Source organism: Emydura macquarii, unplaced genomic scaffold (assembly GCF_026122565.2).
Source record: "Emydura macquarii macquarii isolate MOO-44397 ecotype Brisbane River unplaced genomic scaffold, CSIRO-AGI_Emac_v2 contig_2768, whole genome shotgun sequence".
In the NCBI taxonomy this organism is placed as follows: Eukaryota; Metazoa; Chordata; order Testudines; family Chelidae; genus Emydura; species Emydura macquarii.
The window spans coordinates 17,274,836-17,294,085 of NW_027132905.1; the positions used below are offsets into that span (position 1 = coordinate 17,274,836).

The 19,250-nt window shown below is 51.6% G+C and overlaps 1 protein-coding gene across 1 annotated transcript in view; it reads left to right on the plus strand.

Annotated features, from left to right (window-relative positions):
* ABLIM3 (actin binding LIM protein family member 3) overlaps positions 1-19,250 on the plus strand; it is a 102,585-nt gene that overhangs the window by 40,931 nt on the left and 42,404 nt on the right. Inside the window, 2 exon segments of the mRNA XM_067566544.1 lie at positions 13,147-13,287; positions 18,768-18,951. Of these exon segments, the coding sequence (XP_067422645.1) occupies positions 13,147-13,287; positions 18,768-18,951 (325 nt within the window).

Sequence of the window (19,250 nt, forward strand, 5' to 3'; positions counted from 1 at the left end):
GAGCTATGCAAAGAAGGATTGCACGGCACTTAGCCACAGCTGGTCTGGCTAGCATTATCCTTTATATTCATGAACATTAAATTGCATTAAATTCCTCCCTACAACTTCACAAAGAAACACAACCCCCCTGTGCATGCCAGTCCCAGCTGAGTGTGTTGCGTCTGTCTGCCTCTAACAATCCTGTCCTGCAGCCATCAGAGATGTGATGTTGTCTGAGTCAGCATCTGCCACTTCGGTTCTGTCTCTGCTCTCCTCCTGAGTGCCCACATCTTGTTTATTTCCCTTGTCGCCCTGAAGGAGGTGATGCAGCTTGCTGGTGATGTCTACGGCGTGTGACAGCGCCAGGCAGGTGGAAGCAATAATTGGTTGTGATCTAATTAGGGGAGCCTGAGGCCAGATTAGGAGCAGTAGCACAGTTTAGACATTTAGCTGTAAACTGCAGATGGCTCTGATAGAAGAGGTGAGAGAAGGAGCCAGCATGGTTTTGCCTAAGACTTATAATCCTTCCAGCATGACACACGGCCCTCGCTAACTCCAGCACTTTCTGAGAGGTGGAAATACCTCAGTCCTGGCCTGCTGTTCAAGGGCTGGGCCTCTAAACAGTCCTGCCCCATCTAATAAATTCCCAGGCTTCAGCCCCGCCCTGCTATTCCAGTGCTGGGTTTCCACGCTCAGCAATGCCAATGCACCTCATTCCTGACCCGCAACACATCTGCTGTTTTCACCCTTTACTGTTGGTGATTTCTTAGAAGCTCGTATCCGTGGCGCCGGGTACATTGACGATAATTAAAACATACAAATATTGAAATAAAATGAAAAATGCAAACCAGTGTCCCAGCCAGGACCACCTGGACTAGAAATTCTCCACTGGAATAGTAAAATACTAGTAAGAGCTGCCTTCCAGCCACCCCCTTATAAAAGTACAGGGGGAAGGGGAAGATGGGCAGCCTGCTTGGAAGATTAACAACTCCAGGCTGTGGGTGGGGGTGGCTGCAGCGTCCAGGACCCTCATGGAGAATGTCCTTCTAGTGCCCTCTCCCTCTTAAATCAGGGAGTGTTACCTTGACCCCTTTCACTGGTGTAACTCTGAAGGCAACCAGGTAGCTAGGTCACAAGGCATTTAGGGGTTTATATTAGAGCTGATCAGAAAATCCACCCATTATCTTTCATGTGAAATTAAAAAAAACCAAAACCAATCTGCAAAGCTTCAGTGCGTCCTCAGAACCTGAAACAAATGTTCAGTTTTTGAACACCACTTTTTGTAAAATGTTGGGGTTTTGGTAAAAGCTTTTGGTTTTCAAAAACCACCATCTGAACGTTTTTACCAAAACCTGAAACCATTAACTGAAAAAATTCTGGGGCTTCACTGAGGAAAATTTTGTCCAAAAAGAAAATGTTCTCTGAAAATTCTCTCTTCAGTCCCAGTGCCTGAATGTCTGTCGCCCAAAGGGTGTTTGATGAAAAAGAGGTTTTCCCATATTCAGTCGAGCTGGCCAGTAACAGCCAGGTACCTGAGCTGCTGGTGCCAAACTGTGCCCAGCCCAAATTCTGATTCCCCCCGCCAGCACACTAGATTTCCACCTAGACCCAATCCCAAGCCTAGCAGTCCTTGGTGGATGCAATTTCTCTGGCATTTTCTCTCACTGTAGAGTATCAGTAAATCAGCCTGGCCTCAGCCAGGTTATCTTGGTACACTGTAATGACAGCTATAAGCGTTTGACCCTTTGTGGTTGTAACTAGCAGCTCTGATGCCAAGGGGAGATAAGGGCAAGGGATGCACGTGTGTGGAAAAGGGAGCGAGAGGGGAAATGAGGGTAGGACAAAGCTGGGGACCAGTGTAGCATCATTTCCTAGCCCAGGGCTGCAGTGATCTCTGGCTTGATGGGCTTCCTACCCAGAAACCAGTTCCTGCACCTGTGTCTCTTGTATTGGGGAGCCTAGAGTAATTCCTGCGCAGCTGAGAGCTGGGCGCTAACTAGCAGGCCTGAGCTTCCAACAGGAAGTCCTGCAGTTTTTATGCCGCTGGAGCCAGCAAGTTTTTCAGGCCAAGCTGTTGGGGGTTTTTCAGCCGGCTACCATGATGAGTGAGTCCTTCCCCTTATGCTTATGCTATCCCTCAGGCCAGGCTGTCAGCTCCTGATGCTCTTCCCCACCTTTGTCTGCCTGGCAGCAGCTTGTAGCATGAGTAAAACATCCAACTTCAGCAGGTGCACGCTCATTCCCATGCAGCCTCTTGGATTGGAGGTTGCCTCCTCAGACCACCAGGGACAACACACAGCTGCTTGCACTGAGGCTGGCAAATGGAAGCCTGGCAGCCTCTGAAAAGGCAAACTTAAAGAGACAGTGCAACTGCTAAAAGGGGTTGGCTTAGCATTCAACGTCCCTATTGCATGGTAGGTTCAGGCAAACTAAATGGGCCATCCCTGCAACCCTCTTTGTGTGAGATTGCACTGAAGTCAATAGAAGTCAATATGCCCAGTACTTCCCATAGTGCATTTCTCTTTGTACCGCCTGCATATCTATCTGACTGTTACGCCTTGCTTCGCACGGGCCCGACTCTGCTCTCAAACACATGTGCAAATCCCAGTGATGGTTGAACCTGTGCATCTTTGGACAGACCAGATCCCTACGGGGCAAGTTTTAGCAAGGCTGAGGCTGGCCTCTTTGTTTGCGGCACAATTTCCATCTGCAAAATTTGTGTTGGCACTGTCATGCCTGCAGAATGAATTTCAAGGGCAGCACTGAGTACTTGACCCTCTAATTAACTGATTCCTCCCCCCACCCCAAGTATCTGAATTAAATCATCAGCTTCTTGAGGCAGGGTGGGACCTTTTACTTCCTTCCAAGTTTGTAAAGTGCCTTGCACACCACTGTGTGCCTTGTACAGTAGACTAGAGCTCTGGGCCCATTAACACGATGTGTTGCAGGATGGGTACAGTGTACTTAGCCTAACGTGATCACAGACCTTTCCAGCTTTCCTCTCACAGACTAGATCACTGTATCCCCTTACAATCTACTGGTATCCTAGCCCCAATTTACACGTAGCCATCCAGTGGGTTTTCACCATCTCAGGCTCTCCCTGCCCAATGCTTCTGCATTATTCTATCATCTCTGCCCCAGCATCTCCTATTTCCCTCTTCCACTACTCTGCCCCTTTGCTTAGTTCACTTCTGTACTAGGAATTTATAAATGACACTGTTTCTCAGATATGGCCACAAATTTTGGGTGTTCCAGTTCTTGGATGCACAAAATTACCAGCCACATCTGAAAATGTTGCCCAAAAAGATGTATATTCTGTTAGGGTGGCAGTGAGATTCTCTCGCTCATTGATTATCTGCTCGTGCCTCCTTTGGTGGGACACACTTATTGATTTATGAGCTTCATCTCTATCAGACAGCCTGGTGAGGACTGTGGGAGAAGGAGAGAGAGGGGGAGATCTCTGCATTCTCCCTCTCACCTGCTAAGGTAGAAAGGTGAATGCTGCAATCAGTGATCATTATATAGTCCTGCCAACTATCTCCCGATCAGGAGCTTTTCTAATGTACCTATCAACAGGACATCAAGGTGCAAGAAATGGTCAAAATCCTACACTTCTCACCCCAGAACAGGATCCGGACTCTAATCTCCATACACTCTGGATCCAAACATCAAACCCACCTCTGTTGGCTACAGAATGGGCTCGTCCATGCACAGGGAAGGCCCGAAGTATTCTGAAATGAGACACGAGCAAAGGGAGGCCTGAAAGATCTGTGATAATAGAGCAGTGACAGTCTAGACTGTGTTCTTAGGTGCCATTGGTGACATGAGGCATGTGACCACGTGCTGTGTAATCTGTGACCTACACATAGCTGGCCATACAGTTAACAAGATTGCCCACTTCTTTTAGTCAACATGGAAAAGATGGGCTTGGTGGATCTTAGAGGAAGGTGCTTATATTACTGGGAACTGGCAAGAGTCACCGTCAGATGGAGAGAGAGGTCAGTACGCCAGGCTAAGAGAGTGCCCTTGGGGAGCTTTCCTACTCCTGGTCTCACTGAATGAATGGATTTCATAGGAAGGTGCATCTCTGTCTTGCAGTAAAACTGCTGTGGTTTGCTTTCTCCCTCCTCTATCTATCAAAGCAGTTCCATGTCTCCACCGTAGTATGGCTTTTCCCACACAACACCTGTAGATAAAGTAGGAGGAATCATTATCCCCATTTTAGAGAGGGAGAAGCCAAGCACAGAATGATTTAAATGGCTCACAAGAAGCCTGTGGCTGAGCTGGGAACAGAATTCAGGACTCCTGAACCACAGTCCACAGCTTTAACCACAAGACTCCACATCCCTAATCCCTGCTTCTACTTACTGGCTGATAAAAGGCTCAGGGGAGGCATTGAGGGTGTGGGGGAAGGGTCAACTAAATCTCCACCTGTCTAGAGTATTTCCCTTTCTCTGACACCACTGGCTTGTCCCTTGCATGAGAAACTACTGGCCTGAATTCCACCCTAGTGAACGGGTTGTCTGAGATATGGGGACGAGCAGCAGCCAGAGCCAGCCTAAAATGCTGTCAGGATACTAAAGGGAGATGATTGCTGCCCCTGCTCTTTTCTTTGCTAGATAAATCAATTCCAGGTTGAGCAAATAGCCCTGTGGGTCAGTGCTGCTGCTGGGATAACAGAGCCAGACAGGTATTTGGGAGTGTCTTTGGGTTCCCTGTTTCGATGGATGTAGTGTTGGCTTTCCCATACTCCCTGGAAGTAACTAAATTTGTGCTCATGAAAAGTGGCTGTTCCTAGACTCTCTCTGCAACTCCCAGGTTTACCCCAGGCAGAATTTGGCTCAGGGTTTTAGAAACTGTTTACTTTGGAGTTTGGGGGTGGGGATTACAGCCAGGTCTGTTCTTCAGTGAACAAGTCCAGAGAGTGATATCTGTGTGTGGGCTTTCCATGCTGGATAACAGAGCCCTGCCTCTCTGCTCCTATCCCAGTGTGGAGCCCAGACCGAAATCTGCCCATACCCTCAGTTGGGAGCTGAGTCCCCTTCTCCTCACCATTTAATCTCCACAGATTTCTCAGTGGATTCTCTCTCCTTTGGGGCACCAAAACATGGGCTCCCAGTCCAGTTATCAGAGCAGGGGTCTGCCTCTGACACCAACCGCTACCCATCTCCCTTCCATGGCTGACAATCTGGCATTTTGCCCCAGCCTCTTTCCATAAAAGAACTCAAGCAAAATTATTTCCTGGCCACTCACTTCCTGAGGGACGTCCCTTGACCTCCCAGTGTCCACCAGCTGGGTGGGCTCAGATCTCGGTGTGAGGCAGGCAGGTACCCCCTTTCTCAGGCCGTCAGTGATGATTGGTTTTCCCTATGCAGGCTGGATTGTTTTCCCTTCCTCTTGCTAAGCTGCAGTCAATACAGGCCAAGGCTCATTGGTAAATCCTTCAGATCAGAAGCCCATCAGCTGCTTTCAGCAGCTGGTTTTCGATACGGGCCCACGGCTGCCATCCCCAGATCCATAGCCCCAGATTGCAGTGCTATGGGTAACTGAGCAGAGAATTGCAGCAGCCACAGGGCGTGGCGTCTCGGGGTGTGCGAAAGCTCCCGGGGACCATTCCATGCAGAGGGGACCCACCTGACCACCACACCCACTTGGGTTTCTGCACTGCTCTCATTGTCGTCCTCCATTTAGGCAGGGACCAGGGTTGTAGTTCCTTTTAGTTTGAGTTTGTCTGCAATTGGGAATCCCATGCTGGGCAGGTCATGCTCAGTTAACCCGTTGTCTGCCCCCCAGGAGGGCTGCAGCTAATGATGGCTAACAAACAAATATAGCAGCTTCAATGTGTGGGACAGTCTTGGATGGATGGGTGTTGAGACCCCCCCGGACATGCCCACTTCGAGATTCAATGGCTAATCCAGTTCCCTCGTTGCAGCAGCATCTCCAGCCATGCCTGGCAGGACACACAGACACTACCTCTATGCAGGGTGTTATCTGCAGGATAACTGGGAAGCAGGGGAAAATCCAAGGTATCCCAGACCCAGGATCCCGAGGTCCAGCTGCTAACAACAGTAGCCACTACTTGGCTATGGGCTATTCTTAAGTCTCCTTTTTAACTTTTTAGGCCCTGATCCAGCAAAGCACTTAAGCACGTGCTTTACTCCAAGGGGTTCTAAATGGGGCTGCTCACCTGCCTAATGCTGAGCATGTGGCTAAGCACTTGCTGGATTGGGGCCTTTGGTATTCATCTCACTGTGCAGGGTTCCCCTTTGCAGCCCCACTGAGGTCAGTGTAGCTGCCCACCCAGCTCTGCCAATGCCCCTCAGTCCTTTCTCGTCACACCATGCCACACCAGGGAGGAGGAGCCGCTCTCTGTAAAACCCACCACACTGTTTATTCCCTGCACTTGGCAAACACCACACAGTGTGGATTTTTCTGAGAGGATGATTTACAGGCCAATTACTGCAGGAAATGTGCAGCGGATTAACGTGATTAATCATTCACTGGCTCCTTCCAGCTCAGGAAGGGAGCAGGACAAGCGGCCGTGGGGCACTTACCTGCATGGGGATGGCTGACCCAGGAACCCGTTCTGTAGAAGAGTTACAGAGACTTCACATGACTCCTTCAGAATGGTGTGTGTTCCTGGACTGCCACTCCCTTCCACACCTAGCACCCCACGTACTAGCACATCCACTGCATAGCCACATACCAACACACCCACCTCACACACCCAGGCACCAACACACCTGTGTTGCACACATCTGCACACCAACGCACACCTGCACACCCACATCGCTCTCCGCTCTTCTACACCTGCACACCCATGTTGCACGCATCAGCACCAGAATACACTTCACACACCAATGCATAATACCGGTACTAGTTAATAATGAATACTTTGCATTTCTGCAATACCCGTCAGCTGTGGCTTTCCAGGCATTGTGCAAACATTAATTACCAGTTGTTAATTATACCAGGCCTTTCCCTGCTACTGTGGGGGAGGTATCTCTCAAATACACTCGTATCAGATGTCACACCGGGACAGGATCTCCAAGTGAGGTGTGACAGCTAACAATTGCATGCTCCTGACTATGAAAATCGGACCCATGGCTTCCACATATCAGACATGTTCTGGAGCACTGAGGGCACACGAGAAGGACAGGGTTATATCAGGTGAGCAAGAGTAAAACAAAAGGCAGTGGCGGCACACTGATAAGTAAGATCTTAGAAATACCCTTTGGTCTCCTGTTCTTCACAGCTTGTATTCCAACTGCTACAAATTTCTGCTGCAGTCCCTGGCCCACGTGCCTCAGCTGCGTCCAGTTTGTGCATCTGGATAGTTTCCTCTTGTTGAGTACATGGATTCAAGCGAGTTTGCACCTGAAACACCCATCCAATCCACTCGGCGCACGCAGGGTTTAACAGGGCACTTGGACACAGGGATTCTGGCTAGTTGATCCAACCTGTTTTCTGAACTTCCAAATCAGATGACTCACTGATTATATCTCATAGCTAAGGCCGTTTATGCCCTGTTTATAGCACACCTTTGAACCATTTTATGCTCTGGTTATTTCACACCTTTCAATCAGGTAATTTGCTGATCACACCCTATCCTTAAGGCAGTCCTGGGTTGCTTACATCACCCCCACAAGCCAGCTGATTCAGTGTTTATATCACCATTTCTGAGCAGCTTCGATCACAGCACCGAGGTGGTCCGTGCACTCTTTATATCGGGTACTTAAGACCCTTTCATGTGCTGTTGAGAACAAGCATTTTAAGCCAGCCAATTGCTCTTGGGGCAGCCAGCAGGGGGCACTGCAAAGCAATATGAGGTGCTTCACACTTTCTCAGCACCTGCTGCTGCTCTGAATCTCTGTTAGCTGAGATCCCGCAGTCCCTGGGACATCTATCATCAGAGTTTCTTATGCATTTAGTATCTAGGCACCAATCACTGTCACTGCAGCACAAGGTGGTGCCCCTAGTCCTGGCTGATGAGTGCAATGTCTGTAGGGGACATGGCTGGTGACAGCAGGTTCTTTAGCCACATGGCAGGTGGCTTCTGCCCTGTTATTTGTGTAGGCTTCACTCCCCTATATTTCTGATGCAGATAATTTCTTTCATCCCAAAGGATCCCAGACTACCTGGGGATTGCTCCCCCTGCCACTCCCGTGAGGAGGAATGCAGCAGCTGTTTGATGGCACAGCAATGCCACGCAGCAATTTAGGACACAGACAGTGTGTGGATAGGACAGGAAGGGAAGAAAAGCAGGTTACCTAATTGAACCTCTGAGGGGGTCTTAGAAAGGAAGTGACTGCCCACGAATACTGGAATGAACATCTTTCTTTGCACAGAATGTGCCCCAGGAGCTCTTCAGTGACTACGTTGTCGTAGGTGGCATCTCAGCTGGTTCCTCCAGTAGCACAGCCCCCCTGGTGCTCTGCTGTGGTTTCTGCTTCAGGACTGACTGCAAAGGAAGAACAACATCTGCAAAGTCAAACAATTGCCGCTGCGGCATCTGCTTTTCCTCTCGTGGTCTCCCATCCCAGGGCAGACGAGGTCCCGCCTTGCTCAGCTTGTAAGATCTGACAAGATCACAGTCCTTGGTGTTGTGGCCACCGGTCCCCAGCTTGTGAAAGTGCCAACATAATGGGGCCCTGATCACTGACTGGAGATGACGAATGCATTGAAAAGAGATACAGCCTAAGCCTGAGAAGCCCTGAGTTCCAGACGGCTTCTCTTCCCTACCCCTACCAATGCATACAGTAAAGTTAGGTAAACAACATCCAGGGAAGGGGCCACATCTAACTCTATAGGCCAAAGCATCCCTGCTGGAGTTAGACAGGGGGGAATCTAGCCCTGTGCGGTCTTTAGTACTGCAGTTGGGAGTTAGTGCATTAACAATTCGGTGAACTTGGCTTAATTTTCTTGCTAAGCAAGCATGTCCATCTCGGGCAGGAGTGAATCAGAGTGCGATTAAGGCATTCCTGAGGCAGCGCCGCTCAGATCCCCACCCCCTTTCCCTGACTTCTGCGTCTCAGCCCGTGAGCCGCCTAATGCTACTTACATTATTACTGGATTATTTTGCTATAATGAGCTTTGCCCCGATTGGCTGTCCCTCTGCTAAGGGGTGTAGCGATGCGTAATACTTCCTGTGCAGGGCCAAGAGGGAACAACCAGCTCCTCAAAAACAAAAGGAGGCAGAGCAAAACAATGCACTAATGTTCAGAGGGGGAAATCCCAGAGCCAGCCGGAGGTGAGGTGAATCGCAGATTAGGGGTGCTTTCCATTTAATGCTGAACAAAGCTAGCATGCAAGAAGGTGACGATTCCCTGGGCCAGATCTTCATCCCACATACTCTGGTGTAAATCTGGAGTGACTCCCTTGATCTCAGGATTTACACTGGTGTAACTGAGTTTAGAAGCTGAACCTCTGGCTTCCATAACCATTGAAGTCTCCTCCATCCCTCTCCTACTCTTTCCTTCTCTCTCTCTGCCTTCCTCTTGCCCATCAGAGTGTTAGATCAGGGGCTTGGTGACAGGTTGCTATGGACACTGAGATGTTCACCCTAGAGACTAAGAAGCCCATAATTGATGGATGAATTTTCCGACACAGATTTTTATTAATGTTTATTTAAACGTTGATTAATTCCTCGACTCACATCCCCAGCTTCTCTGGCCAAGGCCTCTGGAGTGGCGTGGTTTATCCCATGGACTGGCAGAGGAGGTTTGCACTACTGTAACCCTTTCTCTGCTGGCATCCCATACAGAAGATATTGGTATTCACAAGCTATTGCAATATACCATGTATCAGCATTATGTATATCTTTGAGGGGTCCTGACCAGTTGATCCGGGGTCCCTCCTAGACTATGTGACGTTAACAGTTGTGCGCTAAGGTTGCAGAATAGTCTTGGATTTCATGAACTCTCAGAAATATGAAGTGGAAAGGGACTATTAGGCCCCATCCAGTCCATCCTCCCAGAGGCCAATGTGGATTTCTTCCTTGTCAGTGTTTGACCATACTAAGCAAGAGAGCCAAGACAGTGCAGCATTTAAGCTACTTTCCTTCTCCACATATACAGTCCTCTCTCATCAAGCACTTCCTGAGAGAAGAGTTCTCTATGGTCTTAGACATCGCCCTGTACACAGGCATGCTATCACACAGTAATCTCCCGGTTGACAAGCTATCTTTTAGTGCCTGGTTCTGTAGTTTGATCTAGGACCTCAGCGTCATGCACTGTTATTTATTTCCATATGGGTGATGTGTGAGCAAACACATGGATTTGTTGCTGGGCTTTATTAGTTTGTAGTGATGAGCTCTACTGGCAGAACTCGGAGATTCCTATATTGTCACTACTGGAGCCGCCAAATGGGCAGCCCTGCTCATTTCAGATATCTGGAAAATCAGCCCATTTTGGAATAATTTCGTCTGTTGGAACTAGAAGCGAGTCAGAACCAACATTTGGGACCTCGGAGAAGCTCCAGTCCAGAGTCAAGCATTGGAGCTAGTTGCTATCTTTATGATAGGCCAAACCACAGCTCCTGGTTTCAATCCTGCAACTCTCCACCTGCAGAATCTCTGTTGGAGTCACTGGGAGTTCTGTGATTGCAAGATGAAAAGGCCAACAAACCCTGAAAGTTCAGCTCCAGATCTGGGCCTGAGCTTGGGTCTGTCTCTGGATGTGACCTGTATCAAATGCACTGGGGAAAGGGTGCTTTTCTCATGCCTGCCTTTGGGCATCAGGTCTCCATCCTGGGGTCAGGTTTTACAGGTAACCCACTGGGCAGAAGCCTTCCATGTTGAGAATGGGAGAGATGGATTACAGCAGGCTCGTAAATGTCATGAGTTGGTTTAATTGTGGGGGCAGGACTAGGGGCCACACCCTAGAAGTCACTAATTGTGGGCACTGTTATGTACCCAAAGAGCCTGCCTCAGTGTTGGGTAGAAGAGCTCAGATTATCCCTGGCTGGAGGTTTGGCGTGTGAGATGGGATCTGGGCACAAGATATTCTCGCATTTGTTTTGGTTTTTGGCATAAGAACCTACAGTGGGCTGTTCCTTTCTCTTTGTCACAGAAGCTGTGGAATATAGACCCGTTACCACAGCTAATGAGGTGTCTTTTTGCAGAGAGAGCTCTGCCGTTTGATGTCCCTTCACCCAAGTTCTGGGCCATTGTTCATGTATCTGGCTTTCAGTGACCTCAGTTTTCTTTTCCCCCAGATAAGTAGTCTATTGTGGGGTTAGCAAACCTCCTGCCCATTAGCTCAGACCCTCCAACTGCTGAAATTCCAGTGCAGGGCCTTCAGCCTGCCGCCCTTTTCCCACTCATCTCTCCAGCCTCACACACACTTTGAATTCTTACAGTAGTGGCAGCGGGAACAAATACTTTACTGCTTGGGCCGAAAAACTCAGTGACGTGCCCAACAGCTACTCCACACTGCGTGGGGGAGACGCACCTAGAACAAATGACTATGAAATCATAACGGACCGGAGCTGCCCTTTATCCCTCCGTGATGTGTGTGTTCTGAGGGAGAGTTTGCTTATAGAAATCAGAGAGGGAAAGACCTCTTTGGCTGTACTGAGCCAAGGGCAGAGTTCTGCTCCGCTCAGCAGTACTTCTCATGCTGTGGTGTACAGAGCCCTTCCTGGTGGTCTGCAGAGTGAAATGTTTTGCTGAGCAAGCAGTGAGGGAGGCAGATCTGAGGAGAGGAGGTGGAGGATCCACCAGAGGATCTTTTTTCCATTTGTCAGACTGAGGAAGTTGGTGCACCCCTGCCCTGCAGCCTATTCTCCAGGGCTTACTCCAGTTTCATGACTCAAGCAGTGGAGCTTTCACCATTTACCTGGACGGACCACTCCACGGTCTAACAGCCCTGCAAGAGTCTGACCTCCAGTCTGCAGCAGAGAGTCCCTGAGGAATCCCAAGATCTTTCTGGGGAGGCCACACCCATCCAGTGTTTCCATTGCTCCTGTTGGAGCACTTCCAACAAGGGAGCGGTCCCATCTCCCAGACAGTTCTTTCACCTCCAGGGGGCAGGTTTGATCCTAGAATGAAGGTTGTCATCTCCTGACATCTGTTTGGTGGCCAGGGTGAAATATATTAGTGGATCTCACTCCAGTTCCTAATGAAATAGGTATCAAAAGTGTCACAAAAATCTCCTCATGCCCAAAGTTTGGCATTGTTTTTTTGTTGTCTGTCTCAGCAGAGACACCTAGGACTGAATGGGCTGCAGAACATGACTAATGCTCTGCGTCCGGGTCTGTGGTGACACATTGACATGGCAGAGTGAAGTGTAGGAGTGTCCTGCCACTGTCTCTACTGCACCTGGTTTGTGGAGAAAAAAGGGACATCCCTCCCTGGGGATGTCTGGTGGGGACCTTTCCCCCGCCCCAGACTCACCTTAGAAAAAGCAAGCAAGGTGGCTTCCTGCTGACCGAGCGAAAGGGGCGAGGGGCAGCTGTCCTGGGCGGGAAGGGATGGAGCTGTGCTGGCTGGGCTGCGTAAGGAGGAGATGTGGTTTGTGGGGGGGCTTGCTGTTCAGCAGGCTCCTTGGCTGACTCTGCGGCTGGGAAGCAGCTGCTGGAGAGTGGGGCTAGCGTTTGGACTGGACTGTGTTTACTCAGACAGCCGTTCCTGTTCCAGGGCTGGGGAGCAGATGTTTGTGAACTGCAGAGACACTGCCTGGCTGCAGCAGTAAATATACAATCCAAAAGGGAGGGAAGGGGAGACTGACTCCTGTGGGGCTGTACTCCCCCGCACGGCTGCAGGATGCATGTGCTTTCACGTCTCATCTTCCCCAGCTACATTTTTTAACATGGTTGTACCTGTCCAGAAAGGAACCTCAGAAAACCTGTGCCCCATCCCTAAATCCCCACCCCTCAGATGGCAGGTAGCCCTACCTGCCAGTGCAAGACCTGAGGCTCCTTGAGTCTGGGAGAACAGTTCATGTCCCCATGTTTATTGTTAATGTTTATTACCTGAATTGCAGTGGCACCCAGGAGTCATGGATCAGGGCCCCACTGTGCTAGGCGCTGTACAAACACACAGCAAAGACAGAGCTTACTACCTAAATAGCCAGCTTCTGTTGGAATCGTGACTTGCAGCCAGCTAGTGACACTCCATCTCTCTCATGCTAACACACCCTCTCTTTCTCACTGTCTCCTTTTCACCAGCAGTTCCCTATCAACAAAACCCATACAGCTCCGGGGGCAGCTCCACCGTCATCCAGTGCTACCGCTGCGGAGACACATGTAAGGGAGAGGTGGTGCGCGTCCAGAGCAATCACTTCCACATCAGGTGCTTCACCTGCCAAGGTAGGAGGCTACAGCTTTAAGGACTTCTGGGTGTGCTGCCCCACCTGCCTCATCATATCTGCGCAGGAAGCAGAAGGGCCTGTGTGTGACTAATCCAGCCCCCCTGAGTCGTGATGAAACCTACATGGTTCTCACGGGGGACTACTGATTCCATGTGCATGTGACGATTTAGTACTTGTGCAAGGGGGAGACTGAGAGAGCTGGCTAGACCCAGGCTTGGTGTGGGTGGGTGCTGTGCAAACTCCCCTCTCTCCCCTACCCCAGTAGCTCTGTGTGTGCACCTTTATCCCAGGTATGCAAACCCCCTGCTAATCTCGTCCTGGCATCCTGCACGTCTCTTCCTGAATCCTGCCCTCCAGCCCCCCCTAGCCTTTCTAGTTCTGAACCTGTGCACAGCCCCACTCAGCACCATGATCCTGATGGGCATCCATGGCCTTGCGGTCTGCCTCAGCCATTACCCTAGTCCTCCTGCCCCAGAGAGATGGGAAAAGAAAGTAGCTTTTCTGAGCTGTGCTGCTGCCCCCAGGCTTCCTTGCAGTAAGCTGGCCTCAGCTGGGAGGGAGAAACTGAGAGCTGCTGGTGGCAGGGTCGTGGACTGGTAATTGACTAATTTCACAATAATGCAGTGGACTGATATGAAATGAGGATGAAATCAATGCACTCCAGGTACTGCAGCTCGGACTAAACTCTCTCAGGGGACCCCTGGGGGACGGTGCATTTGATCCAGAGGTGCTTTCACACATGCTGATCAAAGGAGAAACTCCCAGCACATCCCCAAACTCCCCGCTGGCCATGTGGTGCTGCAGGGCTTCAAAGACACTCTTACACTCATTTAATAAGGCAAATCTGTGAAGATGCCAAGTCTGGATGTTAAGCCTGGCCCCAGCGCCTCTCATGGGGGAACTGGGATGGGAAACGCACCTGGCCCCATCTGTATCTGCAAAGCCCCGAGTACGTTTACTGTGCTGGATAAACGAATGGCTAATCACAGCTAGTTAATTTTACAAGGCCCACCAACCCGTGCAGAAGAAATGTGGGCTTCTTTCTTTCTAATTTCAACCAGACCCTGGGACTTGCCTCGTTTTGGGAATGAGCCAACTGGGGTAGGTGGGCGGTGGTTGGCTGTCATGGTGGTTTGTGTATTGTGGGCACCAGTCCACTAGGAACTGCCCTGAGAGCCACCGACTCTTCACGCAGGGCCCATCAAATTCCCAACAGATGGCGAGGCCTTCCTGGCACAGTGCCCTGAGCTGCATTGCAACCTGCCTCCGCTCGTCCCACCCACCACTGTGTATGGCACATGCACACCAGGGCCGCTTGCAGAGATTGCTGAGAGCAAGGTGGGCCAATTAGGCTCCTCCTCAGGTCCTGTGGATGGGCTTAAGGGGAGCAGAGCTGAGAAGCCATTAAAGCTAATGGCTTTGAACAGATGCTAAAGGGCTCCTTAGTCCATTTATTAAAAAGAGCTGCTCTGACGAGGGCTGAAACTCGGATCTATACATTGTAAAGCACAGAATTAGCAGGGCTTATTAAAAACCTCTGCTCCAGCCAGTTCCCATCGCCTCACGCTAACCCGGGCACAGATCACCTGCACTTAGCGACTCCCTCATGCACGGGCAGTGGGGAGGGTGTCTCTCTCCAGGGTATTTTCAGTTCCTCCCACAGGCAGAGCCACCCCCAGACACACACCATCTCTCTCTCTCTCGGTGTGTGTGTGTGTGTGTGTGTGTCTATCTTGCACGCACGCACAGCCCCATGTGCACACAAGAATCTCCAAATAATACAGCCAGCCTCAAATTCCCAGGTGCCCCCCGCCGCCCCTCTCTGGACCCAGGCTGCTCTCGGTGCAGGCTCCAGGTGCTCAGAGCTCTGCTGAAGAAATCCCTCCCCCCCGCGTTATCTGTGCGAAACAGACACCTCTTCCACCAGACAAAGAGCTCAGACTGGCTCCAGCTTCAAAGGGGACGTGGAGCCACCGGGGAGAGCTTGGCCGTGTGGCTGCCCGCTGATTTCAAAGTGAAAAGGAATAAATAACGAGAGGAAACCCTCCTCCCGCACCTGCCCCTCCCTACTCCCTCCCCACCCAGCCTCACCTTCCACCAGCCCCTGTGCTGGCCTCCTCCCTTTCAGCCCTGCTCCCCCAGGCTTCTCACATCCCCCCCCGCCCCCGGACCCAGGGCACTCAACAGCCATTGCCCAATGGTTAGTGCCAACGTGTTTCAGGCCCTGGGGCAGATGGGGCCAAAACCTGCCTCTGCAGCTCTTGTCTCTGTCTGGGCCTGCGCTGAGTCTAATAGAGCTGGTCCGTCTGTCCGTCCATCCTGATCACTGCAGTATCTGGTACCTGGAGGGTCCAGCAGGAGGATTGAGGAGGCACCTGCTTTTGTTCTGCCCGATGGCTGCTTGCGAGCAAAGCGGCAGCGCTGTCTGTTCTGCGTGTCTCCATCCCCCAAGGGCCTGTGCCAGCTCCTGCCAGAGGAGAGCCAAGTGTTACCAAAGGCTGACTCCCGGGGCAGTGTCCCCATCTGTGCAGAGGTGGGAGAAGCACAGCACTGCAAACAGCTGGTTGGAGGCTATAGGGGGTTGCCTGCTGTTTCTGCAGCTCTGGGGGCGTTCCAGCTGCTTTCTGAACTGGGGGGGGTGGGGGGGGAGGCTGGAGGCAGTGAGAAGAGGGGTTGGCCTGAGAAGCTCCCTTTGCAGACTGACTAGGGACCCCATGGCCAGCGTTCCTGGCAGAGCGTAAGGCTGAGGGGGCAGGGGTGACATCTTCTCCCACACCAGCGATGCCTTGGTAAAGTGCACTGGCAACCTCTGCAGAGCGTGGTTGGCCGGACGCTGAGCCGCTCGGCTTAGCACAACCCCAAGGGGTTGCTGGCATTCTGGTGAATGTTCCAGTCTCTCAAAGCACAAGTCCCCCCTCCGAATGCAGACCAACCCCCCCCAAATGTAAGCTGGAGACCCCACACAGCTCAGCTGTTCTATTCTGCAACTCAGTGCTCAGGGAGGGAGCATGTCTAGGGGTTAGAGCCAGGAACTAAGGGCCAGATTCATCCCAGTGTGGTGGCAGGTGCAGACTTTCTGTGTGACCCTGGAGCACCAAGTGAGTACCCTGTGCTGTGACTCAGTTTCCCCATTTGTAAAATAGGGCTAATGATACTGCTCTATGGCACAGAGGGACATTGGTGCCAGTAAAGCACTCTGAGGTAATCTTGGCACTTTCCCTTGCCTCATTCCTGGGTGCCCAGTACCTGCTGCTGAGCTTGGGGAAGGGGAGGGAGTACAGGAGAGCCTGAAGCGCCAGTTTGCTCTCCCTGGCTGATGCAGAGATGTTAAATCACACACACCCTGCCAGGGCTTTGGTGCCCATCCATTTCCAGAGCAGAATTAGCTCTTTGACAGCCCCATCAAGCATGCAGCACCCTGAGTCACTCAGCTTTCAACAGTATTTTCCTGCATCGTTCAGCCATGCCACCTGCATGGCAGTTCTGAAGGCAGCCTCCTTCTCCTGGAGAAGTGAATGGGCTGAAAGCAGTCCTGGTCCTGTCTCCAGCCTCAGCAGCCCTATGCTTCCCTCCCATTGTTACTTTCCAGGGCCGGGAGGGTCAGGAGCAACAGCTGAACCCTGGTGGTTCTTGATTTCTTTATAAAGACACAAACTGAAGGGGCACCTGTCACACGTGGGAGCTCTGTGGGGTGGTTTGAAAGCTCCTGGTAACAGTCCCAAGTTATGGGCAAAGCTAAGAGAGCAGAAGAGCCACAGTCCAGGCTGCATGGGTTGTGCCACTGAATGCTCAGTTGCCGGCTCTGCTGCTCTCTGCAGTCGCCCCCCACCCCCCTGCTTGCAACAGAGCTCCCTGGCTGAAGAGGGGATTTCGTTGGAAGACTCTCAGTTCTGTACCCTGCTCAGAGGGCAATCCCTGGAGTGTGGGGTGCTGCATTGCTACCGGAAGAGATGCAGCGTCTCCCAGGGGATTTGGCTGCCTAACTCCTGAGCAGTCTGGCCCTGGGGCATCATCAGCGACGGGAAGGGAAACGAGTTTTGTGGATCCCTGTCTGCCTCACAAACCAACGTCACAGCTGCCTTGTCCTGTGGGCAGAGAGGTCAAGAGGAGAATTCCCCGCTGCCCCACACGGGCCCCCCAGGTCAGGGCTGAGGGATGTGTTCAGGTCAGTGTGGGGAGAGCTTGCACGGAGAGGAGTAAAAGCAGACTTGTAATCATGAAACACGCCGCATGCTGGTGCCACTGTAACTTGGTGCCTTGGCCCCAAACCTGGCACAGCGGCTCTGACGGCCTGGGGGCCAGGCTTACGCATCAGAGTCATTGGACAGCTACTGCCGCTGCGTGGCCTCTTTCCTAGCCTAGCCTGCAGGGAGAGCGTCCCAGTTGGTGCTGGTGGAGGATGCTTACGTGGCACCTGCCCCAGCATGCCTAGCTCTCGCTAGTACTACCTGGCCCTCAATCCCACAAGGCACTAAGTCAATTAAATTAAAAAAAACCCCACCCTCTTTTATTTGTAAAGGCACAATGCAGAGGGAAGGAGGATGTGCCTGACCCTGGTTAGGGGCTATCAGGTCTGGTGAGCAGTGTGAGGGGATAACTCAGCTCTTGCATTAGCCCATGCACATCTGTTCTTGCCAGGCTGCTCTGCACTGGAAGCATCTTGCTGGCCAGATCCATTGACACGCTAAGGGTGCGGCCTACAGTTTCCTCTCAGCAGGGCCCGTCCCTTCCAAATCCAGGCGGCTTCATCCTGGGCCGTGCCAGCAGCCCAACAGTGACATCTTGTGGGGCTGAAGGAGGTGCCCACCAACCCCTCAGCAGCATTTCAGAGCTGGAGAATGGCCAGCTGTGGGAAGGAAGGAACCATCTGAAATGTCTGCAGTGCCCAGGCCAGACCCCACCCCCAGGCTCCTATCAGGTCTTTGGATCAATCACATCCAAGAGACAATCCCAGAAGAATTGGTGCTAGGTTTTCCCTGAGACCCATCCAGTGGGCACTGGGATGTGGCTGGTGACTTCTCTGGAGAAGTTCAGCCCGGCAGGCTATGATGCTCAAAGCAGCTAGTGCGTCATCTTAATGCTTATTCTCTGAAGATTAATTCAAGATCCCATATTCATAGGCCAAGTTGCAACCATTTTTTTAAAAAAAGGTTGGGCTGTGGAGAAGGGAGGAATGTGGAAACCAGGCGTGAAGATACAGGGGCACTGAGGGGACATAAGTAAAGTGATGGAGGGAGCACATGGCCTCATTCCCTGTGTGCCCCCAGCTGTTGTCCCGCTGGGATTGGGATGCAGTGTGCTTTGCTGACATGCTGTGACCACACCAGCCCAGACCAACCCCCCAGTGACGTCACCTGGGTTCAGGAAGGTCCCACCTGGGGGCACCTCTCGGAAGCTCTTGGAGGAAATGTGCCCAGCTTGTGAAGCTGCTCACTGGGCTGACTCTTCTCCCCTCGGGGGTGTTTTCTCCCTCTCTAGTGTGCGGTTGTGACCTGGCCCAGTCGGGCTTCTTCTTTAAGAACGGGGAGTACATCTGTACCCAGGACTACCAGCAGCTCTATGGGACCCGCTGTGACAGCTGCCGGGACTTCATCACAGGAGAGGTCATTTCTGCCCTGGGCAGGACATACCACCCCAAGTGCTTTGTCTGCAGCATGTGCAGGTGAGTTGGACGTGCAACTGCAGGGTACCACAGCCCCGCCCCAGGGGCAGGCCAACGCCTGAGGCTGGGAAGGCACTGCTGGTTTTCAGACCAGCTCTGGGGCAAAGGGATCCCTCTCAGCAGTGCCCTAAATGTATTTTGTAGCTTGGTGTAATGGGTACTGTCAGACATAGCAAACATGCCATTCCCACCAGGGACATTGCAGTGAAGGGGGGAGGGGTGACATAAATGAATTCCTTGGACCTTCTCTCCTCACCTCACTTCTCCCAAAGTCTGGCACCCCAGTAAACAAGTCTTCC